We start from the raw sequence: 26,453 nt of genomic DNA, 5'->3' as shown, positions 1-26,453 counted from the left end.
GGGGGCCCGGCAATGCGTGGAGCAGCGGGAACGCATGCGTGCGGTGCGGGCTCCCCCCGCCTGTGCCCCCCCGGTCTCGCCTCAGGAAACCGGCTGGCGGCCGCGGGCCGGCGCCGGGGGAGGCGAGGGGGTAACCGGGGTGGGGGCATCCCGGGCCGAGAGGTGTGAATTCCGCCCGCTCTCCCCCCTGCCTCCCCCCCGTCTCCGCTATAAGAGCGGCCGGCGCGGGCTGGGGGGAGCCACTGCGGCGGCTCCTCCTCGCTGGAAGCCCCGGCGCTTTTGGCTGCCCTTTGAAGTCGGAGAGGGAGAAGGAGGGAGGAGGGAGCGTCTGGGGCCGCCGCTGCTCCGCTCCGCTCCGAGCCGCCGCCGCCGCTCCTGCCCGGCCCCGGAGCATCGTCCTGCCCGGCCCCGCCGCCTCCAGGTACGGCCCGTCCTGTCCTGTCCCGTCCCGTCCTGTCCCGTCCTGTCCCATCCCATCCCATCCCGGCCCCGCTGGGGTCGCTCCCCGCCGGACCCTTCCCCGCTGCCCGCTCCGCGGAGATGGAGCTCCGCATCCCAGCCCCGCATCCCCGCATCCCGCATCCCGCATCTCCGCATCCCGCATCCCCATCCCGCATCGCCCGTGCGGGGCTTCCCCGGAACCGGCTCCGCGATGCTGCTCGGAGACATCCCGCCCCCCTTTCTCAATTTTCCCTTCATTGAACCACGCAGCCCCGAGCGCCTGTAGGATAAACTCCGAGCGCGCTCTGGTATTGGCTTCGAGTCAGGAGTGTCTGGGAGCCTTAATGAGAACCAAGTGTAAGGCAAGGCTCAGCCACCTGTCCACGGGATCCCCGGCCAAGCGCTCTGGGCTCCCATTAATCAATGGATCTGCCTCTTGGAAAGTCTCTTTAGCATGCTGGACCTCTCCCCCGGGGAGATTGCAGAGCGGATTTGGGGACCTGGAAGCCCTCTGGTAATTTTTCTAAGCCAGACAGCAAAGCAGGGCTGGTATTGCTGGCAATTCTGTGATTTCAAAACTGCTACAAAAACCTTTGTAAGGAGGAAAAAAACCACAACAAAAATGAGTAGGAAAGAAGTTCTTTATATTGCAGGCCTGCAGTCCTGCCCTCTCTCCCCAGGAGCAGCACCTCTCCCACCCCCCTGCTTCCCAAAGATAGTGTCTAGCTGCTTTTCAAGGGAAATTAGCTTAGGGGAGGATATTTTTTCTTTCTGTTTCCTTACAGACACGATCTGCTTTGATTGCCTGGAAGCATGATTTCCTGAAACCTGCTCCTTTCTGCCTCTTGCAGGGGGGTTCACAATAAAACCTATTGTGGTTTTGAGCTGGGTTTTATTTAAGAAAATGCCATTCTGGGTTATTCTCTTTCATGAGGCAGATGGAGAAAGAGATGAAAGGCTGACACTTGGGATACTTCATTTCTGCTCTTTAATTGTGGGTCGTGTCTTTTCTATAAGAACAGACGTCTTCCCTGGGAACCGAGGGGAATTGGAGTGGAATAAATGAAAAAAGGAGGAATAATGGTTAATTGCATTTTTTTTGTTTTTGAAGCCTTCCACCTCATTCTTCCAGGAGCAGTCCTGTAAATGGGGATATTTAAATGCACTGCTTTTATAGATCCAGGAACACTTCTGGCTACTCACTGTGCAGCGCTTGCTTTGGTGTAAACCAGGCTCTTTTCCAAGGCAGGCTTGGAGCAGTGTCAGGTGCAGCCACTGGAAACCAGTGCAAAGCTGTGGTTTAACAGATGAAAACTGAGCTGGGGAGTAAACCTGTACCATGTCAATGCTTCTATTAATTAATTAAAACTTCAGGCTCCAGTCACTGGTGGTTGGTGTCACAGAGCTGAGCGGGAATGCTGCAGCAAAGCTGTGGAGCCCAGGCACAGCAGCCCCTGCTGCTGGTCATGGGGCTGGGTGGGAGCTGTGCTTAGAGCAGTGTTTGGTTGCTTTCTAGGATGAAGATATCCAAGTGGAGGTGGAGCAGCATCTCCATTAGTGCTCAGTTGCAGCTGAAAGGCACCCTGGCCCTTCTTCTTGTGGGCAACATTGTCTTTGTCATAGCTCAGGTAAGAGTATCACATTTTTGGGGGTCTCTGGGCTTTAAACTGCTCTGGGATGGGAATCCCCTGTGCTTGCAGAGCTGCTCTATGCACGTACCAGGTCTCCAAAAATTGTGAGGACTTCTGACTTGCCCTTTAGTCTGGGCTCAACCTAAGTTGTACCTTCCATGGCTAAGAGCATTCACAGAGCATTTCAAGGACTCTGGAGCCATGCTCTGCTCTTGCGTGAGCATCACTCCTTGCTCTCTGCAGTGGCTGGAGCTTTCATTTACTTTGCATGCAATATTTGCAGTTCCTTTGCCCTCTGATGCATGGTCACAACAGGGTGTGGGAGGTGGGGGTGTCAGGGACCCCCCCTGAAGTGACAAACCTGTGCTTGCAAAGAGACCACACAGGATCCTTCACCCTGCTGGCACCCCCTGGCACCCCCTGACCCCCTCTCCTGCTGCAGACGGCTTCTGCAAGGGTTTGTTGAAGCTTCCAGTGGAGCTTTCAGCTTCAGTTGGCTCTCCAGCTCCCTGAATTCTCTGTGGAGCGAGAGTCAGAGAGCACCAAAAGTTTCGGAGAGTTTAGGGTTGTTTGGGAGCTCAGTTTTGCCAATTGAGTGAAACAATGAGAATTTCCTTTCCTGAGGAATCCCAAATATTGCCACTTCATTCCAATTTTGTAATGAAAACACAATTGCAAGAATTCAGGGATGGAAACCTCAGGCTTGACCTCAGCTGGAGAAGGCAATGCCTGGGTTGAGTGGGGCAGGCTGGGAGGGGAGGGGTGCCCTCGGTGTCCCTACACAGGCTGTGAAGTTTGGATGTGACTCCTGCTTCTCTTCCCTCCCCCGTGCTCCGAGCAGGACCTGACACAGACGTCCAACAGCCTGGAGGAGGGGTCAGATGTCACTGCTTACTGGTGGGGAGAGTGGACCAAGTGGACAGCGTGCACCAGGACCTGTGGGGGAGGTGTCAAATCCCAGGAGAGGCACTGCCTGAGGCAGAGGTACAGCACCCATGGGCTGGGGAGGGGCTCTGCGGCTGGCTGACCCGAAAGGACACCACTCAGAGAAAAGCTCTGATGGAAATGTGTCTGGCAAGCCCTGCTTGAGCAGGAGGTGATCTCCTGAGCTTTGGCTATCCCTGCCAGGAGTGATTCCTGTGCTGGCCCTGCAGTTTCTCCAGCAGGGGTTGGTGCAGAGGGGCAGCAGACACAGACTGAGCCTGTTCTCGAGGTTTTGGGGCACAGCAGCGAGGACCCCCTGGTGCAGAGCTGGTTGGGGACCCACTGATTCCATCTGCTTTGTGCCTGGCTCTTCCCTCTCTGGACAGTGTGCTTGCCAAAAGCCAGTTTGTCAACCTTGTCCCCAGGCCCTCATCCCATGATACCTCCTGGAACAGTTGATGATGCAGGTGACAAAGCCACCTTTGAGACCACCAAAGAGATCTTTGCTACCAGCCCCAGGGAGACTGACAGACCTCTGTGTGGCTCTGCTGTGGGGACACTGACCTTACAGAAGCAGAGAATATATGCATTTAAACAAGGGAAAACGATTTATGCCCCCTGTCTAACCACCATTTTTTTATTCAGAAGGAAGTCAGTGAGTGGGCTGGCTAATAAAACTTGCACTGGAACATCCAAGAGATACCAGCTCTGCAAAGTGCAAGTAAGGATATCCTTTGTCTTGTTGGGAACACTCTGTGTGGAAAGTCAAGTGTGGCATTTCTGGGTCCCTTGGAGAGGGGACACCCTTTGGATTGTAGCTGTCACCCTGCTGCCCCTCCAAGCAGCTGGGGGTTCCCTTCTTTGGTGCCCATCACCAGTGTCTGGTCTTTGGGCATTTTGCCATAAAAACCAGAGAGTGGCTCTGGCAACAGTTCCCTGGGGGTTCCTGCAGTGGGGGGAGGAAGAGGAGGAGGAGGAGGATGTGGCCCTGGCTGGGGAAGGTGATAGAAACACTCCTTGCAGCTGGTGGTGATGTGCCAGAAACCTCTCCCGCACTTTGTTTCCCTCAGGATTTTAATGTATCCCATTCTAGGAGTGCCCTGTGAACGGAAGGAGCTTTCGAGAGGAGCAGTGCTCATCATTTAACTCCCATGTGTATAATGGCAGAACGTATCAATGGAAACCTTTATATCCTGGTAACAAGACATTCTTTGTATGTTTCATAATGCTCAGCCAAATATTTTGATAGTTATGATGCTACAGCCGCAGGAAGGCTCCTCCTTTGCTGTCTTAAAGTGGTTTTTCAGAGGCACAATCAGCTGTCTCCTGAGTTCAAAGGCTTGTTTGGCAGCTGCAGGGTAGCTTGAAAATGAAATAGCAACATGAATTCATGTCTGTAGCCTGTGTTGGTCACAGCTCCCAGGGACCAGAGGCTGCAGGAGGATGTGAGAGCAGGGGGTGATGGGCTGTGTGGCAGGAACAGTCAGGCTCACCCAGACGAGTGTCCTTTGAGCCAGGGCCATTGCTGGCTCTGCTGTTTTCAGTGATATTTGGTCTCTCCCACGCCCTCTGGGTGCTCTGTCCAATGTCACTGAGATGCAGCCGGTCACTTTGGTCATCTGGAGTGAGCCAGAACTGCAGAAACAACTTGGGACTCTGAAACAGAGATTTTATTGAACTTTTAGGCACTGAACTCCCATCAAAATCAAGCATTAAACACAAGCCATGGATGAGCTTTAGAGCTACTGGGAAGCCAGGACCCTTCTCCTGAGGAGGCTCCTGAGCTCTGGTTCTTCAGATTCACGTTTGGGTACCTAAAAATAGAGATGGGATATCCTGCAACTTTGTTTGAGGGGTCTCTGTACATACTCAAGAACAATTATCTTTATCAAAATAATTTCCCTGTGTACCAAGCCCCTGGCTTGCCAGCCTTGGCAGGGTCAGCAAGGCAGAACTTGGCCCATGAGCCATTTCTCCTTGGTGGCTTTTGTCCCTTGAAGGTGACAATTTCCTTTAACACATCTGCTGTTCAAGCTGACTCACCAGAGACGTTGCAGGAATTGTTTTGTGTTTAAGCAGGCATTCCTGTGGCTCCTGGGGAATTTGCAGCAGAATATTTTGACACTGATGCCGCCTTGCTTGGGTGTGCAGGCCAGTGGGACTCTGACTGCTCAGGAGTTGGGGGAGACAAACACTTGGCATTGGTGTTCTGATGCAAATACGAGTTTGTCATCTGCTTCCTGTGGATATTGTAAAATGGGGGATTATTGTGCTGGTGGGTGCTGCCAGCCAGTTGTTGTCTGCAGAAAGCAAAGAGCAAATTAAGTCCATTTTGGGTGAATGTTTATGGAAAAGTTATAGATTACAAAATGCTCTGAGTTGCTATGGTTTTGAATATAGTCCTACATGTGCATTTCCAACAATATATCTGTAAATTTAACTCATGTGTAAGTGTTGCTACGTGAACATGCACGTTTTTGTGTAACATATGAGTCCTTGCACAAAGCAGTGCTGCTGCTGCCTCAGTGCCTGCCCTGGGCTGGTGCTGTGCTGCCCCTGGCATCCCTGGGGCATCTCTTCCTGCCAGGCTGTGCAAAGGCTGTCCCACTGTCCAAGTGCCATGTCCTGTCTGTCCACAAGAGATGGCAGCTTCTGAACCCTCACTGCTCTGCAGTTCTGCTGTTGTTTAGCTTGGCAGAGATTCACTGGCTTGGGTAGGATGAAAGTTGTGGTGTTTCTGCTGTTTTTGAATCTCTCTTTATATCCTTTCCCCTTAGATGACTATGTTCACATTTCTAGCAAGCCTTGTGACCTTCATTGCACCACTGTGGATGGTCAGAGACAGTTAATGGTTCAGGCCAGGGATGGAACATCCTGCAAATACACGGATTTCCGAGGGGTTTGCGTGTCTGGAAAATGTGAGGTTGTTAAACATTATAGCAAAAATATTGTTAGTAGCATTCAGAGAATCGCAATGGGTGCGACGTTTGCCTGACCCTCAGCACTCTGTCTGTGCATTTTTCAGCCCATTGGCTGTGATGGCATTCTTTTTTCCACCCACACCTTGGATAAATGTGGAGTTTGCCAAGGAGATGGGAGCAGCTGCACCCACGTAACCGGCAGTTACCGGAAAGGAAATTCTCATCTTGGTAAGGCTTTGGGGACTGAGGGCTTGAGTTGAGAGGGCTGGCTTTAGAATGGACTCATTTTTTTAGTAGATTGCTTTCAGGTCTTACCAACTGCCCAGCTTCAGTTTTTCCCACGTGTTCTATGTGTGTTAATGCCGCTTGTGATTCTGGGCAGAGAAAACCTTCTTCAAAACAAAACAAAACAGGAAATTTGCGTGGTATTTGTGAGAAACCAGAGGTCTCTGATGAGTGGTGCAAAAGGGTTATGCAAGAGGCTGGTATCTATTTTAGTCTTTTTTAGTCATTTAGCCAAAAACAGGACACTCATGACCCAGTAAGACTGGAAATAAACGATTTGTAATAACAGGAAGCAACAATATCTTGAAAGACCAGGATTTCAAAAATCAGTGTGATGTAAAGCAGCTGAACCTACATGTCCTAAATATAACAATCTAATTCAGGAATTATGATTAATGCTCTGTGAGATGGAGCAAACTGCAGGAACTTTAGTGCTGTGGGAGGATTTGTCCTGTCCCATCTCCTGTCTGGTGCTAAGCAGAGGGGAGCCAGAGGAGAAACCAGCTCCCATCTCCTGCTGGGGTTTTGGGAACACTGGTTAATGCAGGGATCAGTACTCAACCACACAACAGCCTCCCTAGCTAATAAAACCATCTGCAGATGTCCCTTCTTACACCAATTTAGATAAACATGATATTTGTGCATGTAAGAATTTAATCCTTTCCCCCTTGGATGTGTTTTTCCTCCATAAACCAGGACACAACTCGCACATTCTTCTTTTCAATTACCAATAAGCTCCTGTTTGCAGCCTAAAACATGAAGGGTTGGGGCTTTTTAATCCATAGCTCATTAAAAATACGGGTCCAGGCCTGTGTGTTAGATAGATTGCAGCTCTGCCTGAGGAGGGCTTCGCTCAGACCGCTGGTTACAAAGTTCCTTTCATTAATCCGTAGTTTCCCGTAGGCTATTCCCTGGTAACGCACATTCCCGCCGGAGCCAGGGATATCCAGATAGTGGAACGGAAAAAGTCTGCAGATGTTCTGGGTGTGTATAACCTCTTGGTACTTCCCTAGGATGCATGCCTATGCTGGATAATGCTTTTTCCAATGTGGAGCTGGATGTAGTTTTGTCATAGAATCACAGAATATCCTGAGTTGGAAGGGACCCACAAGGATCAGCGAGTCTGTTTGTTGCAGACATGAGTTAAATCCGTAGGCAATGTAGATCCAGCCCTGCTGTCCGAGCCAGGGTGTTGCTCCTCTCTGCAGTCTGAGCACCTGGGCTATGTTTGTCAATGCTTTGACTGCTTTAAAGCAGAAAATGTTGGTGAATATTGTTGGGATTTCAGCGGGGTGTGGCAGACGCCCTGGTGCTGGATCACAGATGTGACTTCACCTCCCTTGTGATCCCCTGAATATTCCCCTGCCTGGGGAATGTGCAGTGACAACAGCACCAAGGGGATGTGACCTACAGGTGGCCTTGCTGAAGTGTTGGTGACCACACACCCATGAGGTGACAGAGCTGCTCAGGAGCAGTGTGGAAAAATCCAGACCTACCAAAGAAAAGCACATTTGCTGTCTCAGAGGCTCGTGCCTTCTGTAAGGTGGTTGTCCCATCCCTGGAAGCGTTCAAGGCCAGGCTGGATGAGATTTTGAGCAGCTTGGTCCAGTGGAAGGTGTCCCTGCCAGTGGCAGAAGTCAGATGAGCTCCAAGGTCCCTTCCAATGCAAACCATTGTAGGATGATTCTATGGATGAAAAAGGCTTCATGTGCTTTACCAGTCCCTGGGCTAGCTCAGGGTGACCTGTCTTGGGCCACTGCTGGCCCAGGGGACATCAGCTCCCAAGGAGGAAGCTCCTGCCCTTGGCCAGTGCTCCCTGCAGAACTGGGACTGTTCAGTGTTCCTGCTGGGCTGGTGCCAAGGGGTGACAGGAGCCAGGGGTGAGTGTGAGCCACAAACCCAGGGGTTTGAAATGTGGAGAGACACGTGGCCCAGAACTCTGGGCATGTCCTCACATTGTGTGTGTTACAAACAGATGAGCAATGCATTGCCATGAAGGAGAATCTCTTGTTTTATTGCTCTGACACTCTGACTTTACCCCCTGAACAAAGCAGGGGCAGAATCCAGAGCTTTGCCCTTGCATGTGGCAGCACTGACTGTTCTCTCTCCTTTGAAGCTGTGGCTGATGAAGCTGGGTACTATTTCTTCAATGGGAACTATAAAGTGGACAGTCCAAAGAACTTCAACATTGCAGGCACGGTGTTCAAGTACCGCCGGCCCATGGATGTCTACGAGACCGGGATTGAGTACATTGTCGCCCAGGGACCCACAAATCAAGGGCTGAACATAATGGTGAGCTTTCACTTCTCATGTTCTCATGATGGGAAAGAGAAAATCCACCTTGGATTGAGGAAGGGGTGAGCTTGGGAGCAGAGCCCTGCCATGGTTTCACATGAGGAGGGGAGTGGGAGCAGTTCCTTACCCAGCCCTACTTCACTTGTGTCAGTGCTCTTGGATTCAGGCAGGGCTGTGAGCAGTGAATGGGGGCTTGGTAGCTCCTCTCTCCAGGGAGAAGATGCCTCAGACACTGTGAGGGGATTTAGCTTCTGCTCCTTGGCATTTTTAGCTGAGTTACCTGGCAGGAAAAGCAAAAATAAGAGACTGGGCCAGAGAGCTTAGACAAGTGCATAAAACTTAAACCCCAATTCTTTCTCGAAAGCAAACCATGTAAAACCAGGTATTTGGAGAAAAGTCCATTAATTTTCTTCTGGGCAGCCAGCCAGAGCCCAACTCCTAACATCTTCCAGGTAGCCCCAGGCTCCTCTGGAAGGGGAAGCGTTGCTTGGGTGCTTAAAAAGCATTAGACCATGTGAGGTTGCCTCAGCTGGGAGTCCCCAGCCCCAGTGGGGTGTACCAGCTGCAGGGGAGGGTGTGCTCCTCATAAAGCCACAAAAGGTGGCTTTGCAAGCCACTTGTCTTGTCTTGTGAAGTGGCTGCCCCAAGCCTCTGGTCACTCAGTGGCCGAGGAGGAAGTGTGACCTGTGGCTCCTGAGCTGGGGTTAATCCCCACAGCAGCACTGCCAAATAACCCTTGGAAAAGGGTGCTGGGCTCCAGCAGGAAGAAGTTGGCACTGTGAAGGAAAAACAGACTGGAATTATCAAAACTGATGCTCCCCAGCTGTCAGGTCCAAGATGAATCCCATGCTTTGCATGCCACAAATCCCCTGCACCCGCTAATGACTTGATTTCATTGCTAGGTCTGGAATCAAAATGGCAAGAACCCATCCATCACATTTGAGTACACTCTCCTGAGGAAGCCACACTCAAAAAATCTACAGCCCATCTACTACACCTTCTCTGAGTCGGAGAGCGAGGAGAGCCGAGAGTTAGATGGAGACGTGCCATTGGGCTTTATCCAGCACAATGCAACCTATTTTGGGAAAATCTCCAGGGAAAGGATAGACTTGGAGAACCAGGTGTTTGGAAGGCAGGACACGGAGGAAGATTTAAACTTGAGCAAAGGTCAGGAAACCAATGAGGTCTATGAAAGAGCAGAAACAATTGACTGTGAGCCAAAACTGAAGGGCAAACAACCCCAAGGTAAGGAGACTTGGGCCTCAATGTTCTGCTTCTCAGAGCTCTTGTTGAGAAATGCTCTGTTTCTACCTCTGGTGGTTCTGCTGGTTTGTGTTTTGGAAACCTTGGAAAGTTCTTTAAAACATCTCTGCTCACAAATCCTCTTTGCCCTTCAGATTCTGGTTTCTGGTGGGGGCGTGTGGGGGGTGGACACTGGGTGAGATCTCCCCGCTGGTGCCCTGCTGTGCTTTGCCCCATGCCAAGGACAGGAGGGAGCCCTGGGCGCACAAAACTCCCCATCGCAACATCTCCCGTCACCTCCCACCCCTCCAAAACCCTCAGCAACTCCTTCCCATTTGAGTCCCTTGGGCATCTCACCCCCAAAGTGCCTGGGGTGCCTTCCCAGCATGGCTGCATGAGCTGTGGGGCCAGGAGGGCACCTTCCTTTCACCTCTGCTATTGCTTTGGGCAGTGCTGGTGTGTCCTGAGCTCCCCTCTGGCCACACCATAGTGGAATAAGCCCCCCCAAAGCTGCACACCCTTGAGAACCCCATGAATTCCCCCTCCCCAGAACCCATCCCCTGCCTCTCTCCCCCCCGTGGCTGCTCAGGCTCCGGCGTGTCCCCGCTGCTCCGGGCTGCTTTTCCCTCCCAGCCTCGATGCATTTTGTGGTTGTCACTGTGGTTTCCCCCCTGTGTTGGCTCCAATCTAGATTCAAACGTAACCAGGTCTACTTACCAGACAGACCATGATGACAGAGACCTCGAGCCCAGGCTCAGCTCCAGGGAGTTCCTTTTGGAGAACGCCATCACGGACAAGCTGCTGGGCAAGACGTCGGACTCCAAGGAGCTGCTGCTCAACATGACCATGAACAGCATCTTCTCCCAGGGAGACCCAACCAACTCACTGGGGTCACCCATTGACAGCCTCTACGTGGACTACGAGGACAGCGACGGCCTCGTCACCTACTCGGTCAACAGCACCTTCATGGAGCTGAGCAACGGCAAAGCCACCAACACCTCTGCAGAGACACCGCTCTCAAACGCCACCGTCAGCATGAGCAGCCCTCAGGGGAACAGAACCCACAAAGCAAGGTAGGAGACGTGCCTTTAATTACAGTAAATGCAATTTATTGCTGTTCTCGACTCGTAATAGCCCTCTGTAGTGCTCAATGCATGGTTTCCATCTCTTTGGAAGCAGGAGGTAAGTGGAGGTGGGGGATGGTGAAAATGTTCTCTTGGGGGTTAATTGGGAAGGAAGGGCCAGAGGTTTGGGAGCAGGAAGTCATGAGAGCATTTAAGCAAGAGGAAAACTCGATGTCCCCCTTGGTGGGCATGTCGGGAAGTCCATGCTGGTGTTTGCCAGCTGGGGCCTTGCTCCCTGCTGTCACAGCTTCTTGCCAGAGCCATGGCCATGAGGAAGCCCCTTCCTTTTGCCTTCTCTTGACATCCTGCTCCCATTCCCCAGCCCCTTCCTCTGAGTTCCAATGCAGCAGAAGTTGGTCCTGGCCCCTTTTCACCCACCCTGTTGAGTTCCACCCATGATCCTCCTCATTTGGGATGGCAGCTGGGGTGCCTCTGTTTGGAGACAAAAAGAAGAGGGAGGAAGAGAAGAAGGCAGCAAAGCAGCTTGCACCTCACTTCCAGAGGGTGGGATGGGATGTGTCAGCCCAGCCTGATTGTTCCCCTGCATGTATAACTTCCCTCAACTTTTCATTTATTTCCTCAAGCCCAGTTGCTGTTGTAACACTGATCACTAACCTGGGTGATCACTAACACATCTCCGGGGTGGGAATGGGGGATGAGGAGCTCCAGCTCAGCCCCTGAGGTCAGGATGAATGCTCCTGCTGGCACCAGCACAGTGGGATAAAGCCCATACTGACAGTGGGATGTGGGGTTTGGTGTGCCCTGAGCTCTGGGGACTGGAGTTGTCCCACCAGGAAGGGGGGAGCTGGAGGGGACAGCCAGAACTGTGCTGGAGGAAACAGGGATGGGACACAAGGAAAATCTCTTTTTCTGGAGAGAGGCAGAGTGAGGGATTCCCATCCTTGGGAAAGGACAAGGCCCTGTGGGCCCAGTCTGTTAATGTTAGCCTAGTTCTGGGGCAGGAGGTTGGACTTGAGACCTCCCAAATCCTTCCCAAGATCAGTTTGGGATGGATTGTGGCTTTTTGTTCATTTTCATTCCCTGTTGGTGAACAAACAAGGGAAGCTCAGCTCTCTGGAACCAGTCTGTCCATGTGGGACAGTGCTGGCTCAAGGTAGAGAGTTTATTTCTTACTGAAGCCTTGTAGTGTAGATGGAGGTACCCAGTTACAGGAGCACCTTGCACCAGTGTGGAGTGTCCTATTTCCACTCTGGAAACAAATCCAACTGGGATGGGAGGGTTGGTGGCTCTTGTGCTGCTTTAAAACCTTCCTGGGGTGTGCTGGGACAGATCCAGGCACTCTCAATCCCAGTGTGCAGCCAGGGCTGAGCCTGTGGCAGGCACCACGAGTTTGCCCCTTTGCTTAGAAACAAAAACTGAAATAAAACACAGAAATGGGAGCCAGGGACTGTGGATGCTGATTTGTGGTGTTTGTGTACATTTGTCAGGGTTATTCCTCTGCTGTGAAAACTGTTTTGGGAAAAGGGGCAGCCCAGAGCTCAGTTAAGGGTGAGGGACTGGCGCTGATTTTTGGTGCTGTATCTTGCTTGAAAAGCAGATTGAAAGCTTGGGAAACAAATGTGTGACTTTATTATTTAGCTCATAATAAAGAGGAAAATTAAAATAAAAGAGAAAATGCCCACAGTTTTGTTGGACAATGGGCTGCTGTCTGCATTTAGAGGAGAACAAAGTGGCAGTTTTGTCTTTGCTGGAAATGAGCTGAATGATGCCCTGTGCCCAAATTCTGATTCTTCTGGAAAGATCTTGTCCCTGGGACCTTGTCATGCATAGAAGCTCTTTATTTAGGACCACATACACTAAAGGCACACTGTTGAAAGATTTACTGTCCTCAGATGTGGGATAAAGCTTATTTTGAAGAATTCTCCTTTTCAAGACAGAGGAGTTCTGGTCACAGGATAACTTGGTGTTTGCTTTTATGCCTTGGAGGGCAGGATATGGACTGGAGGATATGGGTAACATTTCCAGGCAAATTAAAGTACAAAAAGCAGATGTGGACTATGTTTAAATGACAAGTGTCATTTGTGAGCCCTCTCCTGGCTGGGTGGCAGCTGGTGGCACAGGGCAGGGATCAGGAGCTGGTGTGGGTTCCCAGGCAGAGCTGCTGTGGCAGATAAAACATTAGTTATAATGAGCTGAGGTTATTATTTTTCCACAAAAAAAAAAAAAAAAAAAAAAAAGTCACATTAATTTCATTTCCATTTCAAGTGCAGGAAATGACCATTTGCCAAACTGACAGAGGCAAAATCAACAGGGAAAATGAGATTGTTGTTTTTAATCCTTCTGGAGGCTCAGTGTTGGCGGTGTAAGGAGGGTGGGTTGGAAAGGAAATGGCTGGATTCTCAACAGTGTCCTTTTAAAGGTTGATTTGATAGATGGACCACAACTTTTTCTTACAAACAACTAAATAAGGCAATTTCAGAGCTTCTGCTGCCTAGAAATCATACAAGCTGCATATCCTGCCAGGCCAGAGACAACTGGATGTGAGGATACAACCTTGTACACTATTCCAGTGTAGCTGTTTCAAGGGTTTGGACAAAGGTATGAGAACAGAACCGAAGCCTTTTGTTGTAAAGGTGCAGTATCCCTGAGGTGTTCCCCCTCCCAGCACAGGGAGCAGCTGCAATTCTTGCTTGGATAAATGTTTTTTCTCACCCCAGGCTGACTCTGTTACTCCTCTCCCCGTGGCATTCTGTGTTTGAGCACAGCGTGGAACTGAGAGATCCAAATTCCCCACCCGACAGCCAGCCAAATAAATCACACCAAAAACAGAGTGGCAAAAATCAGTGGGCTTTGAGGGGAGAGCTCAGAAACTCCTGTGCTGGCTTTTGGAGATTGGAGCAGCCAAAATCTCTGCTGCTCTGAGCAGCACGAGTGGGTTTGCCCAGCCCTGGAGATGCAGGGGAGGAGATACTGCACCTTTAGTCACTGTGTGCCGAGGGCCAGGTGTATTTGAGCAGAAAATGCAAACTTTGTTAAATTCTGAACTGTTTCTACTTGTGGGTATTTTTATCCCATTCTCTCTATTTCTAGACAGTGGAAGCTCTGCCTCTAACCAGGCTGGGGATTCTACTTGGGGCTCAGGACAGGTATGTTGTGAAACTAAAAAAAATAAAAAATTGATTCAAACAAACAAACCTCCCAAAAAATCAGAACAACCAAACCCAACCAAAGCCAAACCAAGCACATCCCCCCCCAAACCCAAACCCAACCGAACTGCAGCCAGATGTGTGTGTCTGTCGTGGGCTGTCACCGCTCGCCTTGTAAATGCCTTTTTTTTGTTTTGTTTTGTTTCTTTCTTTTCTTTTTTTTTCTTTTTTTTTGTTGTTTTGTTTTGTTTGCTTATCGCTAGAAACAGATTGAAGTTAAAAAAGGGCCAAGGTGTGAGTGCTGCTGACATGTACAGGTGGAAGCTTTCCTCCCATGAACCCTGCAGCTCTACATGCACCACAGGTAGTTAAAAGAAGCAGCCAAATTCTGCACAACCTGCTGAAATCACCTGGTGTGTGAGTCCATTTTATGTCTGTTAGGGATGGGAAGGAGTTGGTGATGTTTAGGGGATCTCCTGAGCCCTGTTTTAGAACCACCCCAGCTCTGCTGTGCCCGGGTGCCAAGGTGGGGAGAGGAGCTGGGGGCTGAGCATGCAAAGCCCACTGACCTCTCAGGTGTGTTGAGGACCAGGAGTTGGTGCCCAGTGTGTCCATCATCCCCCCAAACACCCTTCCTTTGGGAAGCTCTGAGCACTGCCTTCACTTCCCATCACTTTGTGCTCCCTCCCCGAGGCTCAGCAGGGTCCCCAAACCTGTGCTGAGCCTCCTTTTTTTCCCTCTTTCCTCACCTTTTTGACAGTTTCAAGGCATTTGAAAAGTTCAGCTGCTTCCCTGCAAAGAGAAATTTTAAAGATTGTTCAGCTCTGGCAGGAAACATAATAGCATTTGGCTTTTTGATTATGTTTTGTTTCTCCCACTCCTTCTACCCTGGAGCCTTAGTTCAGCTGTGAGGGTGTAAATCTGGAACAGTGACAGAGATGCCAGGGATATCGAAACTGAGCCTCTATTCTTCAGGGCAGAAATTCACTCTTTTTGCATAAATTCCTCCTTTTTTCCCCCTGAAAAGCTTCAAGGCACCTGATCTCCTCCCTCACCCCTTGGTGAGGGGCTCCTGTTGATCCTTTGGGATGAATCAGGCGTGTGGGTCGTGCACTTGTCTGTGCTGCCCTGAAATTATCCAGAACCTGCAGTGCTTCTGGAATTAAAAGGAGGGAAAGGAGTGGGAGAGAGGAGTTTACAATCTCAGGGACATCTCTTGAAAGATCAAATGCGAGGATTTTACGTTTTAAGCATTTGCTCTTGTCCAGCAGCCTCATGCTGGCAGCAGGAGCTTTGCAAGCTGCCCCTTTCCCCAAGATCCCATCACCCACATGTTCTAGGACATTTTTGACTTCTTTGATCCCCTCTGGACAAATTTCCCCCTTGGCTGGGCCAGCCTGCTCTGCCCTGGTTTGCAGCAAGCCAAGAGAGGTTTAACTCAAATTTCTCCATCCTCGCTGCCTTTTCTCACTGACGTATGGCAGAGGCAAGGCCATGTCAAGAGCTGTAGATCTTATTTTAGTTTCATGTAAACCATATGTTCCCCAGAGCTGCAATTCTTATTACCTGTAGCCAGAGCAGCCTCCTGGTCCCTAGCCAGCTCCCAGAATGGACTTCCCAACATTTACTCTGGCACGGGAGGCTGTGTGGGGAAAGGTCTCGCTCTGACAGCACCGCCTGCTGCTCCTTTGGAGGGGGAGCAGGAAGGGCAGGGCTTTCCTTGCCAAACCTCCAGGATCCCTGCCTTGGCCTGGAGTTCTGGATGCACCTGGGGAGCACCTGGTGCAAAGAGGGTGTAAAGCACAGGGAGAGGGGGCAGATGGAGCGGGTTGGGGACCATTTGCTGTTGCCTCCACCCACCAACCTGGCAGGGTGGGAGCTGCTGAGCAGGCTCGTGGCCCTGAGTATTTCCTATAAAAATATGTTAGTCATATATTGGTTTTGGTGGCAAGCCCTGGCAGGGGTGGCCATGCCCTCCTCTGAGCTGGCCAAACTCAACCACACTGCTCAGACTGGTGGGGTGGCCACTGTGATATTCCCTCCCATCCCACAGAACAGAAAGTCCAACTCACTGCTTTCCACCAGGAGGAAGTTTTGAGAAATGCAGCTAAAATTAGAAAAACAACAGCAGGAAGAGAGTTTGGCTGTCCAGCTCACCAAGCTGTGTGTGTGTGTTCTCTTTGACCCCAGGAGTGATGTCCACTTACGCCATGTGTGTTCGCTATGATGGGATCGAGGTGGACGATACCTACTGTGATGCCATGACCCGGCCCGAGCCCATCCATGAGTTCTGTGCTGGGAGGGAGTGCCAGCCAAGGTACCTCCTGCGCAGGGCACTCCTGGAGTCTCTGTGCTTTCTCTGCCCTGGATGTCTTTGGGGAGGGTTGCCATGGATTTAGGGGACCCTTAGCACTCCCATCCCTCCTCCCTTAATTCCATCTGGGAAGCAGCCAGAATTTCCTCCTGAGTGCTTTAGTTTGAGCTGTCAGGTTAAAACTTCCATAAATCCCAGCAGAGCTGGCACCTGGGGCTCCCAGCAAGTCCAGCTTTGAGCAGTGCAGGATCATCCTGCCCTGCCTGGCACATGGAGAATGTGTGAGTGAATTGGGTGGAGGGGCTGGGCTTGCAAACTGTGCCACAAGCCCAGCCCTGTGATCCCTTCAGCATCCCAGACATCACTGAGGTTTGCTTGTGTTGGGGCAAGAGCTGGTGTGGAGAGGAACTTGTGCTGGAAATCCTTTGGAAAGTTTTCCTTCTGATGTGGCTCTTAATCCAAGCAGTGACCACAGTCCGGAGCCAGGCTGTCTGGAGCCAGGCTGTCCAGAGCCACACTGCCCAGCCCTGGACAGCCCCAGTGCTGCTGTGCAGGCTGGGAGGTTTGCTGGTCACAGGGGGTTTGGCAGGACAGACCCCTGCCTGGCAGAGGGAGGGGATTGTCCCACTCTGCTCTGTGCTAGAGCAGCCTCTCCTCGAGTCCTGTGTGAAGTTTTGGGTGCCACCAGAAAGGAAAGGGATAAAGGAAGGCTGTGAGGGTGGTGAAGGGTGTAGAGGGGCCATACAAAGAGCAGCTGAGGTCACTTGGCTTGTTCAGCCTAGAGGAGAATGAGATTTAATTACACCCTACAAGTTCCTGACAAGGGGTCATAGAGGGGCAGCACTGATCTCCTCTCTCCAGTGACCAATGTCAGGACCCACAGAACGGCTGGAGATGTGTCAAGAAGATTTAGGTTGGACATCAGGGAAAGGTTCTTCCCCCAGAGGGTGCTGGGCACTGCTCAGGCTCCCCAGGGAATGGGCACAGCCCCAAGGCTGACAGAGCTCCAGGAGTGTTGGGACATGGTTCTCAGGGACATGGTGGCATTGTTGGGGTGTCTGTGCAGGTCCTGGAGCCCCGTGGATCCCTTCCACCTCAGGGCACTCTATTGTGTGACTGTGATGGTATGGGAGGAGTAAAAGGAGGAGTAAATCCAGAGATCCACACCCTGGAATGGTGTGAACAGGACAAAGCAAGAGCCCAGTGATGCCATCACCAGGGATGGCTCCTGGAGAGTGCTCAGGTGATTGTGAAGGAGGACAGGTAGGACATGATGTAGATCTCCTGGAAACTCTCATGTTAGGGCTGAGAGCCAGGGCAGGCTGCAACTGAGGCAAGAAAAATGCTGGGGAGGTGAATGGTGCTGCTGCACCCACCCTGAGGGCACCATGGGGGCTGGAATCTCTGTTGTCATTTTGTAAAACAAGCATTAGGGTACTTTTTGTGCTTAGATTCTCCCACCAGTCCTTCCTAACGCTGTCCCTCCCTATGGCTGTGCTGTTCCAGCTTCAGGGGCTTGCAGTGTGAGGGAGAAGAGCTGCTCTGTGATTTACAGTGACTTCAGCTGGGGAGCACTGGGAGCTCATAAGGTAGCCACCAGCACTTGGGCAGGCAGGAAGATGCTTGGGCTGGCAAAGCTTTCCAAAGAAAAAAAAAAATGTTAATTTTGCGTGATCTGGATGGGGAAGACCTTTGTTTCATTTCTCTTCTGAAGTTAGGTGACACCTCTAAATGACATCTCCAAATGCCATCTCCAAAGGTCCCTACAGCTGCTTGTCGTACCTGGAGCCACATATGGGCTGTGAGGGCTGGGGCAGCCAGGGCTGGGGCTCTCCCACTTGGAGAACAGCAGCAGTGGGAACCTGGGGGGACCTCAGAGGAGCTGGGAATTCTGATCCATTCAGATTTTTAGCTCATTCTTTAATTGCTATAATATTATAGCAATGCTGTATAATAATATATATAATATATACATATATACATATATATAAAAATATATAAATAAATATATATATAAATATAATATATAAAATAAATATATAAAAATATAATAGATATAGTAATATAGTAATACTGTAAAAAACTTGACCTTTTATGTTTTTTTCCTTCGATTACAAGCTGCTCTTCTCTTTTCAGGACAGGGTGGCAGTGAAGGACAGGCAGTGCTTGGAGCAGATCCCGGCTCTTCCAGCCTGTCACATGTGCTTAGCAGAGTCACACTGATGGTGGGACACGAGCCTGTGTCCCACTGGGGCTCAGGCAGCTCTGTGTGGCATTATTGCTGGCATCTGCAGGGAGATGGGTGGCGTGTCCTCAGCTAAGCAGGCAAAAAGGAGAGGTCAAACACAGGCAAAAAGCCTGATGGGGAAATGTGCTGGCAGAGCCACGGTGACAAACACTGGTTGTCACTGAGGACACTGGGCCAGGCCCTTCCTCCTGACCGGTTTCACCTTCAGGCATGAGCTGGGGTCTGCAGGGTGAGCCCAATATATTCTGATGCTTCCCATCCCTTGGGAAAAACTCTGGTGTGTTGGCGGGGCAGCCACAGCTCACCCGGCGCAGCCAGGGGCAGGCAGGGCTTTCCCATGGGATGCTGCAGCAGGGTGACAGGCTCTGTTCCCTGCCCAGGTGGGAGACGAGCAGCTGGAGCGAGTGCTCGCGGACGTGCGGGGAGGGGTACCAGTTCCGCATCGTGCGCTGCTGGAAGATGATCTCCCCCGGCTTCGACAGCTCCGTCTACAGCGACCTGTGCGAGTCCGCCGACATCGCCCGGCCCGACGAGCGCAAGGTCTGCAAGAACCCGGCCTGTGGGCCCCAGTGGGAGATGTCTGAGTGGTCTGAGGTGAGTCCTGCCCACCCCTCCCTGGGCTTCTCCCCCTTTCCCCATTTATCCCTGTCCGTAGCCAGCCACAGCCGTCGGCCTCTCGGGATACACCGGCTGCAGTCACTGCACGGGGATCAATGTGCATCAGTATTTTTGCCCCTAAAATGAAGCTCTGGCTCCAGTTTAGGATGGGATGCCACTGCCATTGGTCACTGACAGGTAGGGCAGGAGCCCATGGCTCAGACCTCCCCATTAGTATTTCCTTGGCAACCTCTTCACATCCAACGTGCCAGGAAGGTGATCCCAACTCACACATCAATTACATCCCTAAAAACGTCCCTTCCTCAGCTCCAATTCCCCTGCATCACATGCAGAATGAAACCTTTCCCTAGCTGTGCCTTTAGCCAGTCCCCAAAGCCACTGGCAGATGTGTGGGGAGGCACAGTGCTGCCCCTGCTCCAGATTTCCACTGCTTTGCTTGGGAAAACCTGTGGAGAGGGTTTGTGTCCCTGAATCCCTTCCCAAGCATGGACAGTGCTCCAGCACATCCCTTAAAAACACGAACTCATGGAAACAACCAAACCAGTGCTGCTTCCTCAGGGTGCCTCTTCCCAAATCAAGCACAGACCTCATCTAAGCAAGAGCAGGTGAGCTCTGAGCCAAGCTCTCTGTGGGTACCAGCCTGCCCCATGGTTTGCATCACAAGGAATATGGCTCTTCCTCCTGGGAAGCTCCCAAAAACTCTTCTTAGTCATAATTTAAACATCTCCATTTCCCTGCAAGCCGGTGTGCATCATTTCCCTGGAGCTGACAGAGGGGCTGGTGCATTCCCTTGTGGTGCAGGATGTTTTAACTTTCCCAGCTGGTAGAGAGGAGCTCCCTGAGCACATGCTGGACCATTATTTTGTCCAGCATAACAAACTGGAGTGGTTTATTTTACAGAAATCTGTATTCTCCTCCAGCATTTGCCAGGGACAGATTGCTTGAGACAGTGCTGGAGTAGATTGTTCTTAGCCAGCAGCAAAGCTAATCTCCTTTGGATCCCATCAGAGCTGGGGTGCCAAGTTGGCTGGGGAAATAGGCATTAAAAAAAGCACATTTCAGGGCTCTGAGGATTAACATCTCGGCACAGTGTGTCTGGGCCCTGTGCTGTTGACACTTTTCCCTGCTTTACGTTATGCATGGAGCAAATGTAATGTGTGTGAGAGACTGTAGTAACTCAAATCCAGTTCTAAATAATGTCACTGGGCTGCATGGTGCCAAATTTATCCACAGCATAAAAATCTCAGTCGTGCAGTCAGGGGGGAAAAAACATTCTCCAAGAGATGGAAAGGAGCTGGCTGTTCCTGGGAGGGAGGTGAGGGAGATCTCACCCTGTCTACAAGTGACAGCTAAAACTGCTCAGCTCTGAGCAGGCATTCCTGGAGCCTTGAGTTTCCCTGCCCTGGCATCACCTGTTGGAGAGCACAGCACTTGGGCAGGATGCAGCTGAAGCCATTGAGGGGGTTTGGGGAAGCCAATCGTGCATTTTCAACGTGTGCTTTTAGAGTTTGATGTTAAAATCTGGGGTGGGGGGAAGATGTCAAGGCTGAAGGCAGCAGCTGCCGTGGAGCCCCGGCTGATGCTGTGTCCCTGTCCCCTGGCCGCAGTGCCCGGCCCGCTGCGGGGAGCGGAGCGTGGTCATCAGGGACATCCGCTGCTCGGAGGAGGAGAAGCTCTGTGATGCCAGCGCCCGGCCCCTGGCCGAGAAGAACTGCACGGGGCCACCGTGTGACCGGCAGTGGACAGTGTCCGACTGGGGACCGGTGAGACCCCGCCTGAGTGGCCGTCGTGTCCCAGCACAGCCCGGCTTGTCCCTGATGCTGAGGGTTTTGGGGTTGAGCTCATCATCCCTGGCAGGTCCCAGCTCCAACAAACCTGCAGGCAGCCTGTGCTGGGAGCTGACCCCCAAGGAATTCCACTGCTCTGGCTCTCCCCGTGTCACCTCTGCCAGCATTGCCACTCTGAGTCAGCCTGGCTCGGGCACTGGGGGTGATCCAGCATCCCAGTGGATCCTGTTGCTTCCCCCCGGGCTCCTGCCTTGTGGGGGATGTGGTACAGCAGGGGTTAAACCCTGAGAGATCGGGCTGAGGGCCTTAGTGGGTGTCAAAATCCTCTTGTCTGTCTGCTGCACAGCATTCCTTGGCAATGCTGATGCTCCATGCCCAGAAATTGAACCTTTTAACTCTTTTCCCTTTTTTATTTTCCCCTTTCCCTCTTTCTCTTTTCCCTTTCCCCACTTTACCTTTTCTCTTTCATCCTTTCCTCCCTTTCCCTAATTTTCTTCCCTCCTTATTTTGTATTCTCTTTTTCTTTTTTTTTTTTATTTTTTCCTCCCCCCCAGCTTTTTCCCTTCCCGCACAGTTCTGCTCCAGAGACCCCCTCCATCCCAAGCTATTTTTACCCCGGTTTTGATACATTCACATCAGCTAAAAATAAGTAGTTTCCATGGCAGCAGCAGCGCTAGGAAACACTGAGAGTCTCTGCAAGAGCAACCACGGAAGCGCCGGGGAGCACCGGCTGCTCAGGGCACTGGGGACTGAACATTTGCAGCCACCTCCTTGTTCCCCTTTGCCTTGGCCTCTTTGGGAACCACCCCAGGGTTCCCTGCTCGCTTTCCCTTTTGCCTGCCCTGAGAGATGCTGGGTGTTGGGGCTGAGCCCTGCCACAGATTGCCAAGAGAAATTGTGGATATCCCATCCCTGGAAGTGTCCGAGGCCAGGTTGGATGGGCTGGGCTAGTGGAAAGTGGCCCTGCCCATGGCAGGGGTTGGAACAAGATGATTTTTAAGGTCCCTCCCAGCCCAAACCAGTCTGTGATTCCGTGTTGATGGAATCTCTGTTGGCCGCAGGAAGGATCCGCTGAGCTTTCCTGTGGCTGTTTTAAGCTGAGCCCCAAAAATCCCTCTGGAATTTGGGGAAGGCAGGTGTGGGGAGGCAGCCGAGCCCTGGGAGGGCTCTGTCCCTGTTGTGGGAAGGGTCAGGGATGGATCCCCGGGTCAGGGATGGATCCCCGGGTCAGGTTTGGATCCCCGGGTCAGGTTTGGACCCCCGGGTCAGGTTTGGATCCCCGGGTCAGGTTTGGATCCCCGGGTCAGGTTTGGACCCCCAGGTCAGGTTTGGATCCCTGGGTCAGGTTTGGATCCCCAGGTCAGTGACAGATCCCCGGGTCAGGGATGGATCCCCAGGTCAGGGATGGATCCCCGGGTCAGGGATGGATCCCCAGGTCAGGTTTGGATCCCCAGGTCAGGGATGGATCCCCGGGTCAGGTTTGGATCCCCGGGTCAGGGATGGATCCCCAGGTCAGGGATGGATCCCCAGGTCAGGTTTGGATCCCCGGGTCAGGGATGGATCCCCGGGTCAGGGATGGATCCCCAGCACTGAGTGCCCGCTGTGGTTGCAGTGCAGCGGCGGCTGCGGGCAGGGCAGGATGATCCGGCACGTGTACTGCAAAACCAGCGACGGGCGCGTGGTGCCCGAGTCCCAGTGCAACCTGGACACCAAGCCCCTGGCCATCCACCCCTGCGGGGACAAGAACTGCCCCTCACACTGGCTGGCACAGGACTGGGAGCGGGTAAGTGCAGCTCCCGTGGTTTGGGGTGCCCTCGGAGGGGTCAGGGTGGGGTGTTGGGGTGTGCAGCTCCCGTGGTTTGGGGTGCCCTCGGAGGGGTCAGGGTGGGGTGTGCAGCTCTCAGGAGGCCCTGCTCGTGACCCTGCAGTGCAACACCACGTGTGGCCGTGGCGTGAAGAAGAGGATCGTGCTCTGCCTGGAGATTGTCAATGGCAAGATCAAGACCCGCAACACCGTTGACTGTGACGTGGCCAAGAAGCCCGTGGAGGAGAGCACGTGCTTTGAGCGGCCCTGCTTCAAGTGGTACACGACACCCTGGTCCGAGGTGAGTGGGGAGGGAGCCCCGAGGGGGTGCTGCCCCATCTCTTTGCAGCACAGGTCCCCAGGAGATGGGTGAGGCTCTGCAGGACGTGGTCCCTGAGGGCAGAGAGCTTGCCCTGCCATGGCGCAGCTGGGGCTGTCTGTGCTCAGGGAGAGCAGGACTGAGGGGGGATGTTTGGAGCCAGCTGTGGCTATTTTATATTTTCTTTATTTTTTTTTTCCCCTGGTGCCTGGGAGTGTGGCTGGGGGTGCACTGGGGGTGGCTGCCCTGGGGATGCAGAATTTGGGGATGCTGTGATGGGATGATGCCCCATCACCCTGCAGAACCCAAAACCAGGCAGGGTTCAGTGAGCAAGCGTCCAAGCTGAGGGAGCATGGGCTTCCTGAAAGCCCTTCTGGGTGCAGCCTCCCTGATCCCAGCTCCAGGAGCCTCATTTTGTTTAGTCTTGCAAGCCCTATAGTCAGACAAAGCAGCCCTGCTGTAATCCCAGCTCCACAAGGCATCCAAAGGGCAGCAGGCAGTGAGTGCTGGGCCCAGCAGAAACTCCACAACCCCACTCCTGCTGCTCTGAGGCTTCCATGGCCACCCATGTTCTACAAAGCATCACCTGGACTGGGCCAGCTCGTTTGTGGTCCCTTGTGAAGGGCAGCAGGAGGTGGGAGGATGTCAGTGCCACATCCACCTGCCCCTGGGCAGAAGCTGACGGTGCTGGCAGCAAAGACAGAGCAAGGGGACAGCTGTGTGGCATAGAGATGCAGCATTCTCCTCCTGCCCTAACCTCTCCAATGAGCAGATTCCGGCTCAGCACAGTCCCCTGGGATGGCAGGGTCTTGCCTCATCCCCTGTCTCTGTCCCCCAGTGCACAAAAACCTGTGGGATCGGTGTGAGGATGCGGGATGTGAAGTGCTACCAAGGCAAGGACATCGTGCGGGGCTGTGACCCACTGGTGAAGCCGGTGGGAAAACAGACCTGTGACCTCCAGCCCTGCCCCACGGAGCCACCAGGTGAGCCCCACTGCCCCACGGCCTTGATTTCCCATGGATCCCTCCAAGCAGCACCGCCAGCATCTTACCTTCCACTGCCCCTGTTTGGATAATCATCCCAGGGAGGATGTACGGGCACAGCTCTCCCTCTGTGCCCAAGTCATGGCGGGGCTGTGAACTGGCTCTTTCTGGAGATAAATTAAGAGGAGAGCTCAGAAGAATCATGCTCTGACCTGAAGATAAAAGGGGCCTTTGGAGAGCTGATTTGCTTGCTGCTCCTGTAGAGCTGAGGAAGTTCCATCTGTTACATTATTTTAATGATTTTTGGTCTTCAGGTGTCCTGTGGGATTTGTAACTATCTCGTTATCTGACTCATCTGCTGGCTCTGAGTCCCTGTGATCTTTAGCAAACACGCAGTTCTAATCCTTTAATAGGATTTGGGAATAAGGACAGTGTGGAAGAAAAGGATGAAAATGGGAGACAGATTTGGGGCCAGCTCCTGGCTCAGCTTGGCTGCCCGTTCCCTTGGGATCTGGGATGGGGCATGGAGCTTGGGAGTTGCCTCATGGCTACCTTGCCCTGGGAGCAGCCTGGTTTCATGCATCCTATGGATTTTAAACAAAAAACAAACAAACATATATATTTAAGAATAAATCCTATGGGTTTGAAGCAAAATCTTGCACTGAAAGGAGTTGGGAGAGTGTTGAAGCAGCCTCTGGCCTCATCCCTGTCTCCAGCATCTCACTTGCTCCTAACTCTGGATGTGAAAGGGATTCCCTTTCCCTTTCTCAAATAGCCTCTTTGGGATAGAAATTGTGAATCCCTGCCTGGAGAAGCCCTTGACTTGGGGACAACTCAGTGCCTTGGTGGCTCCAGCAGTCCCTGGGCAGCTCTGTTTTACAGCAAAGACATTGAGCTTCAGGGCTGGGACCAAATGAAACTCCCCAAACCTGGCCAGGTGCGAAGGAACAGCTCAGCCTGCTCCTGCCTTTGCCCAGGCTGACAATGATACTTACGGAGAAGCTCCATGGTGTCTTCCAGGGGATGTCAGGGAGGTGACAGCCACAGCTGGGATGATGTTGTTGCTCATCCCATCGTGTTTGGAGCTGTGTAGGGGGGAAAAATGAGCTCACAACCTCACAACTCTTCATTTTCTTTTTCGTTTCCCTTGCCATGCCTTGTGTTTTCCCTCCCTAAGACGACAGCTGCCAGGACCAGGCAGGAACCAACTGTGCCTTGGCCATCAAGGTGAACCTGTGCAGCCACTGGTACTACAGCAAAGCCTGCTGCCGCTCCTGCCGCGCACCCCACTCCTAGGGCCGGCCTGCCTTGGCCAGGGCTCCACCTCCCACTCAGCCACACGTCCCACACGCTGCTGACAAGGATGCTTTTGGCCTGGCTTTTGTGTCCCCACTGAAGCAGAACTCCTCTCCTGGTCCTGAGCAGAGGGACGGCGCTGCTGGACGTTGGGAGCCCCCTGGGATCAGAGCTGTACATAAAGTCGTGTATATTTGATTCCCCCCAGACTCCAGCTACACCCAAGGTCTTGTCATTTGGTTTCCTCCCTTGGTGCAAGGTTGGGGTTGGCGAGGCGAAGGTGTGAACTCTGGGAAGTGCAAGTTTCCCTTCACAAAATGGGCTTGGTGCCACTCTCCTGATTTATCCCGACACCTGCACGCTCTCGTTAGATGAATTAACGTGGTGGCAAGCTGATCCTCCTTCGTTAAATTAACTCAAGCCCTTTGTTGTAATATGTAGGTGTATACTTTTTCAGAGAATTTTATCTTATAATCAAATGTTAGTTTCATAGTCCTTAAAACCCGCCCCCCAATGCTGACATATTGTATATAATATGGAAACATAACTGCACTTTATATCACAAAAAAGACGTGCTCTTTTTTAATATATTTGTTTACAGACAATGAACTTTATCCACATAATCATTAATTTGTACTCATATGTATATTTTAATAAAGTTGTCATATTTATGGTGGTATTTTGTTTTATTCTCCAGTTTGTAGTGGAGTGCTGGGAACACTGGAATTGGGGCTGGGGATTTGCTGGTGCCCAGGGGAGGCAGAGCAGCTTTAGATCAGGGCAATGACAGCTCCTTGGACAGTGATGCAGGGAAAAGTCCCAAAAGTGGGGTGATTTTGGGACTTTTGGGGTCCCTTTGGGGTTCATGTGGCTTTAGAAGCTGCAGCCCTGAAGCTCCTCAGGGGTTTGGGAGCAAAGAGATTTCATATGGTGCCAGTAAGAAAAGGGCCTTTCTGGGTTCCCAAGAGGTTATTGCTCTGTGTTTTTACTGGAGTGATCCCCAGACACCGAGCCAAAGGCTCTTTAGCATCCCCCAAACTTCTGTGTGCACCTCAAGTGCTGCTGCAACCCTCCTTCAGCAGCAGGGAGCTCCTGAGAGCTTTGCAAACACCAC

The 26,453-nt window shown here is 52.1% G+C and overlaps 1 protein-coding gene across 5 annotated transcripts; it reads left to right on the top strand.

Annotated features, from left to right (window-relative positions):
• Positions 1-276: 276 nt before the first annotated feature.
• ADAMTSL2 (ADAMTS like 2) lies at positions 277-26,015 on the top strand. Of its 5 annotated transcripts, none has more exons than XM_088065911.1 (19): positions 277-421; positions 1,958-2,069; positions 2,914-3,056; positions 3,645-3,717; positions 4,090-4,192; positions 5,774-5,919; positions 6,022-6,145; positions 7,106-7,186; positions 8,319-8,494; positions 9,400-9,742; positions 10,431-10,812; positions 14,234-14,334; positions 16,161-16,287; positions 18,913-19,126; positions 20,758-20,913; positions 22,550-22,720; positions 22,866-23,042; positions 23,899-24,043; positions 25,221-26,015. In XM_088065911.1, the coding sequence occupies exons 2-19, from the start codon at positions 1,959-1,961 to the stop codon at positions 25,337-25,339; spliced, it is 2,892 nt and encodes a 963-aa protein (XP_087922037.1). In that variant the 5' UTR covers positions 277-421; position 1,958; the 3' UTR covers positions 25,340-26,015. The 5 variants fall into 5 exon arrangements, with proteins under 5 accessions (XP_087922037.1, XP_014113435.1, XP_014113434.1 ...); XM_014257960.2 differs by having other exon boundaries at positions 3,642-3,717; positions 9,400-9,664; XM_014257959.2 differs by having other exon boundaries at positions 3,642-3,717.
• The last annotated feature ends 438 nt before the right edge of the window (positions 26,016-26,453 follow it).

Source organism: Pseudopodoces humilis, chromosome 22 (assembly GCF_049639895.1).
Source record: "Pseudopodoces humilis isolate 2021_Gansu_Grassland_sample_001 chromosome 22, ASM4963989v1, whole genome shotgun sequence".
NCBI lineage: Eukaryota > Metazoa > Chordata > Aves > Passeriformes > Paridae > Pseudopodoces > Pseudopodoces humilis.
Note: the sequence above shows the minus strand (reverse complement) of the source record. Positions and strands in the feature narration are given on the sequence as shown.

Coding starts and splice junctions, on each gene's coding strand:
- ADAMTSL2 (XM_014257959.2), top strand. CDS start 1,959: ATGAAGATATCCAAGTGGAGGTGGAGCAGCATCTCCATTAGTGCTCAG. Junction 3,057..3,641: donor AGGCACTGCCTGAGGCAGAG/GTACAGCACCCA, acceptor TTTTTTATTCAG/AAGGAAGTCAGTGAGTGGGC. Junction 19,127..20,757: donor AGATGTCTGAGTGGTCTGAG/GTGAGTCCTGCC, acceptor CCCTGGCCGCAG/TGCCCGGCCCGCTGCGGGGA.